Source organism: Rhinopithecus bieti, unplaced genomic scaffold (assembly GCF_001698545.2).
Source record: "Rhinopithecus bieti isolate Rb0 unplaced genomic scaffold, ASM169854v2 scaffold_35869, whole genome shotgun sequence".
NCBI classification, from domain to species: domain Eukaryota; kingdom Metazoa; phylum Chordata; class Mammalia; order Primates; family Cercopithecidae; genus Rhinopithecus; species Rhinopithecus bieti.
Genome location: NW_016815084.1, coordinates 46,201 through 57,089, shown reverse-complemented (window position 1 = coordinate 57,089; position 10,889 = coordinate 46,201). Strand labels below are relative to the sequence as shown.

The window sequence follows — 10,889 nt, the reverse complement described above, 5'->3', positions numbered from 1 at the left end:
TCACGAGGTCGGGAGATCGAGACCATCCTGGCGAACATGGTGAAACCCCGTCTCTACTAAAAATACAAAAAATTAGCCGGGTGAGGTGGCGGGCGCCTGTAGTCCCAGGTACTCGGAGGCTGAGGTGGGAGAATGGCATGAACCCGGGAGGCGGAGTTTGCAGTGAGCTGAGATCCAGCCACTGCAGTCCAGCCTGGGCGACACAGCCAGACTCTGTCTCAAAAAAAAAAAAAAAAAAGAAAAGAATTCAGTGATATTTCTCCTTTTCGCTTTTGAAAGAAGAGAAATATGGCTATGTTCTGCCTGGCTATCAGGCAGCCAGACCTAATGGTTATCTCCCTTGTTCCCTGAACATTGCTGTTATCCTGTTCTTTTTTCGAGGTGCCCAGATTTCATATTGTTTAAACACACATGCTTTAAGAACAATTTCTGCAGTTAACGCAATCATCACAGGGTCCTGAGGCGACTTACATCCTCAGCTTACAAAGATGATGGGATTAAGAGATTAAAGACAGGCATAGGAAATCACAAGAGTATTGATTGGGGAAGTGGTAAATGTCCATGAAATCTTCACAATTTATGTTCAGAGATTGCAGTAAAGACAGGCGTAATAAATTATAAAAAGTATTAGTTTGGGGAACTAATAAATGCCCATGAAATATTCACAATTTATGTTCTTCTGCCATGGCTTCAGCTGGTCCCTCTGTTTGGGGTCCCTGACTTCCCACAACACTTTTCTTAGTTGACTCCTAAATAATAGCTCCCAAATGACTCTTCAGGAATGAAACTTCTTTAGAACAAAATTGTCCAAAATGGAAAGGAAATCTTCAAATGACTAGAAACATTACTTTTGCCTGAACATGATGGCTCACACCTGTAATCCCAGCACTTTGGGAGGCTGAGGTGGGTGGATCATGAGGTCAGGAGTTCAAGACCAGCCTAGCCAAGATGGTGAAAACTCATCTCTACTAAAAATACAAAAAACAAAACCAAAAACAAACAAACAAACAAAAACACTAGCAGGGCATGGTGGGGTACCTATAGTCCCAGCTACTTAGCATGCTGAGGCAGAGAATTGCTAGAACCCTGCAGGCAGAGGTTGCAGTGAGCTAAGATGGTGCCACTGCACTCCAGCATGGGCAACAGAGTGAGACTCCATCTCAAAAAAAAAAAAAAAAAAATTAGCCAGGCATGATGGCATATGCCTATAGTCCCAGCTACTCAAGGGGCTGTGGTGGGAGGATGGCTTGAGCCGGGGAAGTTGAAGTAAGCTACAGTAAGCTGTGGTTTCACCACTGCACTCCAGCCTGGACAACAGAGCAAGACCCTGCCTCAAAAAGGAAAGAAAGGAAAGGAAAGGAAAGGAAAGGAAAGGAAAGGAAAGGAAAGGAAAGGAAAGGAAAGGAAAGGAAAGGAAAGGAAAGGAAAAAAGAAAGGAAAGGAAAACATTGCTCTGTCAAGCATGACAGAACAAAACAACAGTGAACCAAAGTCCCAGTATGTGTACAGACATACGTCAGAGATACAGTAGGTTCAGTTCCAGACCACCACAATAAAGCAAATATTACAATAAAGCAAGTCACAGGAATTTTTTGGTTCCCTAGTGCATACAGAAGTTGTGTTTACACTATACTGTACCATAAGTGTGCAATACCACTATGTCTAAGAAACAATGTACATACCTGAATTTAAAAATACTTCACTGCTAAGAAATGCTAACAATCAGCTGAGCATTCATCAAGTCACACTCTTTTTGCTGGTACAGGGTCTTGCCTCAATGTTGATGGCAGCTGGCTGATCAGGGTGGTAGTTGCTAAATGTTAGGGTAGCTGTGGCAATTTCTTCCACTAAGACAACAGTGCAGTTTGTTGCATTGATTGACTCTTTCTTTCACAAAACATTCCTTTGTAGCATGCAATGCTGTTTGATAGCATTTTACTGTCAGCAGAACTTCTTTTAAAATTGGAGTCAATGCTCTCAAACCCTACCGTTGCTTAATCAGCTAAGCTCATGTAATATTCTAAATCCTTTGTTGTCATTTCAGCAAAGTTCACAGCATCTTCACCAGGAGTAGATTACATCTCAAGAAACTGCTTTCTTTGCTCATTCATAGAAAGCAACTTCTCATTTTTTCAAATTTTATCAGGAGATTGCAACAATTCAGACACATCTTCAGACTTCACTTCTAATTCTAGTTCTCTTGCTTTTTCCACCACATCAGCTATCACTTGCCTTCCTTCACTGAAGTCTTTAACCCTTCAAAGTAATCCATGAGGGCTGGGAATCAATGTCTTCCAAACTCCTGTTAATGTTGATATTTTGACCTCCTCCTATGAGCACACATATTCTTAATGACATCCACAATGGTTAATCTTTTCCCGAAGGTTTTCAATTAACTTTGCCTAGATCTGTTAGAGGCATCACAGTCTATGGCAGCTATAGCCTTACAAAATATATTTCTTAAGTAATAAGACTTGAAAGTCAGGCCAGGCATGGTGGTTCACGCCTGTAATCCCAGCACTTTGGAGGCTGAGATGGGCGGATCACTTGAGGTCAAGAATTCGAGACCAGCCTGGCCAACATGGTGAAACCCCATCTCTACTAAAAATACAAAAAATTAGCCAGGTATGGTGGTGCACACCTGTGATCCCAGCTACTCAGGAGGCTGAGGTGGGAGAATTGCTTGAACCCAGGAGGCAGAGGTTGCAGTGAGTGGAGATTGCACCACTGCACTCTAGCCTGGGAGACAGAGTGAGACTCAGTCTCAAAAAAATAAAAAAGACTTGAAAGTCAAAATTACTTCTAATCCATGGGCCACAGAATGGATGTTGTGTTAGCAGGCATGAAAACATTACTCTCCATGTACATGTCTATCAGAGATCTTGGGTGACCCGCTGCATTGTCAATGAGCAGTCATATTTCTTTTTTTTTTTTTTTTTTTTTGGTATGTGAAGAAAAGCATGTAAAATTCCATTTTATTTGCTTTCAATAATATCAACATGAATGATAACAAAAGATGCTGTATTTCTAAAACAAAGAAGACATATGGTGATGGTGTACAGATAATTACCTTAGAGGAGGGGATGGGCAATGGAGATCCCCGTGTATTGGGTTATTTCTTTATATATATATATATATACTTTAAGCTCTAGGGTACATGTGCATAATGTGCAGGCTTGTTACATAGGTATACATATACCTATGCTGGCCTGCTGCACCCATCAACCTGTCATTTACATTAGGTATTTCTCCCAATGCTGAACCTCCCCCCACCCCCCATTCCATGACAGGCCCTGGTGTGTGATGTTCCCCACCCTGTGACCAAGTGTTCTCATTGTTCGATCCCCACCTATGAGTGAGCACATGCAGTGTTTGGTTTTCTTTCCTTGTTATAGTTAATGAGCAGTCAAATTTCAAAAGGAATCTTTTTTTTCTGAGGAGTAGATCTCAATAGTGGACATAAAATATTCAGTAAACCATGCTGTAAACAGATGTGTTGTCATGCAGGCTTTGTTTTTCCTTTTATGTAAGGCAAAGGCATAATACTTGTGGAACTTAGGATTTTTGGAATTGTAAATGAGCGTTGGCTTCAACTTAAAGTCACCAGCTGCATTAGCCCCTAATTAGAGAGCCAGCCTGTCCTTCAAATCTTTGAAGCCAGGCACTCACTTCTGTTTAGCTGTGAAAGTCCTAGATGACATTTTCTTCCAATAGAAGGCTGTTTTGTCTACATTGAAAATCTTATGTTTGGTGTAACCACCTTCATTAATGATCTTAGCTAGATCTTCTGGATAACTTACTGCAGCTTCTACATCAGCACTTTCTACTTCACCTTGTACTTTTGTGTTCTGGAATTGGCTTCTTTCCTTAAACCTCATGGACCAACTTCTGCTAGCTTCAAACTTTTCCTCTGAAGCTTTCTCACCTCTCTTAGGTGCCATAATTCTCTTTAATTGAAGATAATTAGGTCCTTGCTCACTCAGGATTAGGCTTTGTCTTAAGAGAATGTTGTGGCTGGTTTGATCTTCTATTCAGACCACTAGAACTTTCTCCATATCAGCAATAAGGCTGTTTTGCTTTCTTATCATTCCTGTGTTCACTGAAATAGCACTTTTAATTTCCTAGCTTTTAGCCTATCTTGGCTTTCAACGTACCTTCCTTACTAAGCTTAATCATGTCCAGCTTTTGATTTAAAGAGAGAGATGTGTGACTCTTCCTTTCACTTGAACACTGAGAGGTCATTGCAGGGCTATTAGTTGGCTTAATTTTAATATTGTTGTGTCTCAGAGAATAGGGAGGTCTGAAGAGAGGGAGAGACAAGGCTGTTCAGTGGAGCAGTCAAGACACACAGCATGTATAGATTAAGTTCACCATTTTATATGGGCTCAGTTTGTGGCACCGCACAACAATTGCAATGGTAACATCACAGATCACCATAATGAATATAATAATAATAATGAAAAAGTTTGAAATATTGTGAGAATCACCAAAATGTAATGCAAAGACACAAAATGAGCACATGCTCTTGGGAAAATGGTGCCAATAGACTTGCTTGATGCAAGTTTGCCACAAACCTTCAATTTGTAAAAAAAAAACCGCAGTGTCTGCAAAGTTCAATAAAGTGAAGAATAACAGAATGAGATTTGCAGGTACTTTAATGATGAATAAATGTCATTATACATTTGTAAACACCCATAGAATATACAACACCAAGAATGAACTCTAATGTAAACTATGGACTTTGGGTAATTAAGATTTGTCAATGTAGGATCATCAAATATAAAAACTGTATTTCTTTGATGGGGAAGCTATGCAGGTACAGGGACTGTGGATATATGGAAAATCTCTGTATCTTTCTCCTAATTTTGCTGTAAACCTGAAACTGCTCTAAAAAAAACTTTTAAAATGCATGGAACACATTTTCTAAAAAGTTAATTGAAATCCACAACATTAGTTTTATGACCCACTAATGATTGAGACCTGCAATTTGAAAAACAGTCCTCCACAGCTACTTTAAAAAATGGTAGTGGAAACTGGGCATGGTGGCTAGTGCTTATAATCCCAGAACTTTGGGAGGCCTCGGCAGAATTGCTTGAGTCCAGAAGCAGGATGGTGAAAACCCATCTCTACAGAAAATTAAAAAATTAGCCACGTATGATGGCACATGACTGTAGTCCCAGCTACTCAGGAGGGTGGAGTGGTCAAGGCTGCAGTGAACCATGATCACACCACTGCACTCCAGCCTGGGCAACAGAGTGAGACCCTGTTTAAAAAAAAAAACTGGTAGTGGAGAAACTGCTTAATATACTTAACATATAAGTTATACCTGGGCATATTTTAAAGTTTTAAAAATATTAAATTATCAAAAAGTGATATGATGTAGGGTGGGTGAAAGAAAGGGAGATCAGATTCATAACCTTTAGGGTTAGAGGGCTCCAGACCTGAGGATTCAAATTTGGGAAGGGGAAGAAAAATGCACATAGAAGACAAAAGGTATAGATAGGAAATAGATCGAAACACTAATAACTTCATTTGACAAATTCTGCTGAAAATGCAAGAGTATGCTCCTCAGTAAGGGGACCTAAAAATGTTTAATTCCCAGATGGCAGTATCACCAGCACATGGTGAGCAATATGTTCTTTTAAAAGTAATTTCATTTCATTTATTTTAATGACAAAGTAAGACATAAATACATTCTCATCGTAAAATCAAAATTATACAGAAAAGTCCTTTTGACTCTGTTACTTCTCCTTAATTGCAGTGACCTTTCAAGAACAATTTTAACTTTGAGTACACTTCCAGACCTTTCCTAATACATTTTCATTGAGCTAGAAATCAAATGTGCATGAACACATAGAAATATATTAAAAACTTAACTGGTATTATAATGTGTGTTTTGTTCTGTAACTTGATTTTTGCATAACAATACATCACAGAGATTTTTCTATATTAGTGGATGTAGATTTATCTCATTCTTTATAATGTACTCATAGTGCTGATATATTTGAATTTAGATGTTTCACATTGTAAATTTTTTTGTGTGTTCCTGCTGTGTTTTGCTTCTGTTTCTCCTTTCTTGTCTTCTTTTGAGTTATTTGAATATTTTTAAAATATTGCATTTATCAGTCATGATTTTCATTATATTTCTTTGTATACTTTTCTTGGTGGTTGCTGTAGAGATTAAAAAATATATAGCTTTTCACTATCTATTTACAGTTATTTTATCACCGTAATTGGAATATAGAAATCTTACCACCTTATAGGACCCCTTACCCTCTCTAATATATGCTATAGTTGTCATATATTACTTGGTGAAACCCCATCTCTACAAAAAATATGAAAATTAACCAGGCATGGTGGTGCATGCCTGTAGCCCCAGCTACTCAGGATGCTGATGTGGGAGGATCACCTGGGCCTGGGGAGGTTGAAGCTGCAGTGGTCCATGATCATACCACTGCACTCCAGCCTGGGCAACAGAGTGAGACCTTGTTTCAAAAAAATTATAGTGGAGAAATTGCTTAATATACTTAACATATATGTTATATGTGGGAATATTTAAAAGTTTTAAAAATATTGAATTATTAAAAAGTGGTATAACTTAGGGTGGGTGAAAGAAAAGGAGATGAGGTTCATAACCTTTAGGGTAGAAGGCTCCAGACCTGACTATTTAAATTTGGGAAGGGGAAGAAAAATGGGCAAGAAGACATCCATTGAAAATCCTATCAGACAGTGTTATGACTTATGCTTTCAACCATCAAACATATTTTTAAAAATGCAAGAGAATAATAGTCTATTATATTTAACCAGTATAAATCATTTCTGTAGCCCTTACTTCATTCCTGATGTTCAAAGTCTCTTTCTTGTATCACTTCTCTTCTGCCTGAAGGAACTCCTTTAGCAAATCTGTTGGAATGGATACGCTGGCTCTGAATTCTCTTAGTTTTCCTTTATCTGAGAATGTTTATTTTACCTTCAATCCTGAAGGACACTTTCACTGAGTATAGAATTCTGGGTTGACAGGTCTTTTCTTTCAGAATTTTTTAAAATGTCATGTAACTTCCTTGTGGCTCCACAGTTTCTGATGAGAAATCTACAGTCATTTGAGTTGTCCCCTCTTGGTAATATGCTGTTCTCTTCTGGCAGCTTTTGAGATTTTTTGTTTTCAGATTACCACAACTGGCTTATGATATGCCTGAATTTAGCTTGCTTTATTTGTTTGTTTTTCTATTGAGGATTCTCTTACTTTCTTGAATTTGTAGGTTTATGTCTTTTGTCAAATTTGGGAAGTTATTAGCCATTCTTTTTTTTTTTTTTTTTTTTTTTTTTTTTTTTTTTTTTTTTTTTTGAAGTCCCATCTCCTTCTGGGACTATCTTCAAATTCAATTACCATTTTGCTATTAAGTCTATCCAGTGAGGTGTTTTTTGTTTATTTGTTTGTTTGTTTTGTTTCCAGTGAGGTGTTTTCTGTTTATCTGTTTGTTTGTTTTGTTTTGTTTTTTCATGAGACAGGGTCTCACTCTGTCACCCAGGCTGGAGTGCAATGGCACAATAATAGCTCACTGCAACCTCAACCTCCTGGTCTCAAGTGATCGTCCTACTTCCAGCTCAGCCTCTTGGGTAGTTGGGACTACAGACATGTACCACCATACCTGGCTAATTTTTAAAAAATCAGTTATCATAGGTTTTAGTTCTAAAAGTTCCATTTGATTAATTTGTTTGAACTGTTGGACAGTATTCATTATATAAATATACCACAATTTATCTACCCATTTGCCTATTGATAGACAAATGCTTTTAACTCTTCTTTATTATAAACAATATTATAATGAACATGTTTCTTCATACATATGAATGAAGATCTCTTTAGGGTGTATGCCTCTAAATGAAATTGACAGTTCATAGGACATACCACATCTAGTTATGCCACCCCTTCCTAGACTCTTTCAGTTGTACCATCTCCAAGCCTAGGCCTCTTGCTCAATGAAGAGTTCTATCTGCTGCCTCCTTACCATACCAGACTGGGCGGATATACATCAGCTGCATGGAGGGTATTCACCAGTGCATGAGTAAATGAACTGCAGCTGGGCAGTGGCTTCTCCAGTAGCAGTTGGGCAGCTGGACTATGCCTCCTCTATGTACTCTGAGGAGCAGCTTCAACTCTTTCTGCACCAGGGTCTACAGCTCAGCCTATGTTCTAGTCAAGGCCAGGAGATTCTCCACGTTGAACCTCAGCTCTGACTCCTCATTTCTGCCTTCTGACCCTCTGCCGGTATCTTGCAGGATCTGGCTAAACATGGTCCTGGCTTTGTTCTCTACTTTTGGACCTACATTAAAGGCTATACTTCTATGCCACTGCCCAGAAGAGCCAAGTAATACAATTCTTAAGTGTGGGTGTGGGAGAATTAATGCCCTGTGGGGCAATCTTTGACCAATCAGAAAAATATAGAAATATAATGTGAGCCACATATATAATTTTAAATTTTCTAGTAGCTATGTTTCAAAAATGGAAAAAAATAGCTGAAATTAATTTAAAGAATATGTTTTATTTAGCCCAATTTATCTAAAATATTGTTTCAACATACAGTCAACATAAAAATTGTTAAGGAAATATTTTATTTTATTTTTTGAGACTGTGTGTTGCTCTGTCACCCAGGCTGGATTACAGTGGCATGATCACAGCTCATTGCAGCCTTTACCTCCTGGGCTCAGGCATCTGCTCACCTCAGCCTCCCAGGTAGCTGGGACTACTGGTGCATGCTATTGTGCCTGACTAATTTTTTTGTATTTTTGTTTGTTTGTTTGTAGAGACAGGGTTTTGCCATGTTTTCCAGGCTGGTCTCAAACTCCTGGCCTAAGTGAGCCACCCACCTTAACCTCTCAAAGTGCTGGGATTACAAGTGTGAGCCACTGCACCTGGGCCTTTTTATTTTTTTCCCTGAAGGCTTTGAAATCCAATACGTATTTTGTACTGACAGCACATCTCAATTCAAATGCTAAATTTCATCAGAAATACTTGGTATATATTTAGATTTCCTAACATTTATAGTTGAAAAAAATAGATTCACAGGTCCAAGCTGTTTCAACACAAAAGTTTTCCCATAACTGAACTGAGTATCAATTTTAAATTAAAATGAAATTTCATTAAAATTTAAAATACAGTTTCTTCATCACGTTGTCCACATTTCAAGTTTTCAGTAGTCACATATGGTAAGTGGCTACTGTATTGGACAATACAGTTTTAGACAGAGTCCTCATTTCTGCCTGTTTGGAAGGGAGTTTGGAGCTTCCATATGATTGTGTTTTTTTTGCATTAGGAGGCAAATCTTCACTACTGGGAGAACATGATATAATAATAATTTGGAATACTGTATTAGTCTGCTAGGGTTGCTATAACAAACACAACAGACTGGGTGGCTTAATCAATAGAACTTTAACTCCTTACAGTTCTGGAGGCTAGAAGTCCAAGATCAAAGTACTGGCAGGTTTGGTTTCACTGTGAGGCCTCTCTCCTTGGTCTTTTCCTCTATGCGTGTCTGTATCTTAATCCGTTTTTATAAAGACACGAGTCATTGAACTAGGGCCCTCTCCAATGACCTCCTTTAATCTCAATTACCTCTTAAAGACACTGTCTCCAAATGCAGCTGCATTCTGAGGTATTGGGGGTTAGGACTTCAACATATCAATCTTGTGGGGACACAACTCAGCTCCTAACAAAGATTAATCCAGATGTCCTTTTCTTCCATCTTTGATTACCCCCATTCTGGACATGAGACAAGATGCTGCCAATTCCCTCAGTGTCTCAGTTGTCTATTTCTGTGTAACAAGTTACTCCAGAACATAGTAGCTTAAAACAACAAATATTTATTAGCTTATAGTTTTTGTGGGTAAGCTCACCTGGGTTGTGATGGCTCAGAGTCTCTCACGTTGTTACTCTCAGGGTGTCAGCTGGGATGGACATAGGTTGGAGCATCTGCTTCTAGGATGGCTCACTCATATGGCTGTTGGCAGCAGGCCTCAGTTCCTCATTACATGGGCCTTACCATAGGCTGCTTAAGTGACCTCACATCATGGCCTCTGGCCTGCCTGTGCATGAATGATCTAAAAGAGAGTGAGCAGGAAGTTGCAGTACCTTTTATGACCATACTTTCCTGCTATGGTTTGAAAGTGTGTTTCGGCCATTACTGCAGGAAAAGGTCCCACAGAGCTGAGCAGTCAAGATGTGTGACTTCACCGAAGACCAGACCGCAGAGTTCAAGGAGGCCTTCCAGCTGTTTGACTGAACAGGTGATGGCAAGATCCTGTACAGCCAGTGTGGGGACGTGATGAGGGCCCTGGGCCAGAACCCTACCAACGCCGAGGTGCTCAAGGTCCTGGGGAACCCCAAGAGTGATGAGATGAATGTGAAGGTGCTGGACTTTGAGCACTTTCTGCCCATGCTGCAGACAGTGGCCAAGAACAAGGACCAGGGCACCTATGAGGATTATGTCGAAGGACTTCGGGTGTTTGACAAGGAAGGAAATGGCACCGTCATGGGTGCTGAAATCCGGCATGTTCTTGTCACACTGGGTGAGAAGATGACAGAGGAAGAAGTAGAGATGCTGGTGGCAGGGCATGAGGACAGCAATGGTTGTATCAACTATGAAGAGCTCGTCCGCATGGTGCTGAATGGCTGAGGACCCTCCCAGTCTCCCGACTCCGTGCCTTTCCCTGTGTGAATTTTGTATCTAGCCTGAAGTTTCCCTAGGCTCTCTTGTCTCAGCACCTTTCCCATCTTGTCTCTCTTGGATGATGTTTGCCGTCAGCATTCACCAAATAAACTTGCTCTCTGGGCCCTCGGAAAAAAAAAAAAAAAAAAAAAAAAAAAAAAAAAAAAAAAAAAAAACACAGCG

The 10,889-nt window shown here is 39.5% G+C and overlaps 1 protein-coding gene across 1 annotated transcript; it reads left to right on the top strand.

The window, feature by feature from the left end:
- Positions 1 to 10,178: 10,178 nt before the first annotated feature.
- Positions 10,179 to 10,835, top strand: LOC108515802 (myosin light polypeptide 6-like). The gene has a single exon (XM_017852943.1). It carries the CDS (start codon positions 10,323 to 10,325, stop codon positions 10,671 to 10,673), a length of 351 nt encoding a protein of 116 aa, XP_017708432.1. The 5' UTR covers positions 10,179 to 10,322; the 3' UTR covers positions 10,674 to 10,835.
- The last annotated feature ends 54 nt before the right edge of the window (positions 10,836 to 10,889 follow it).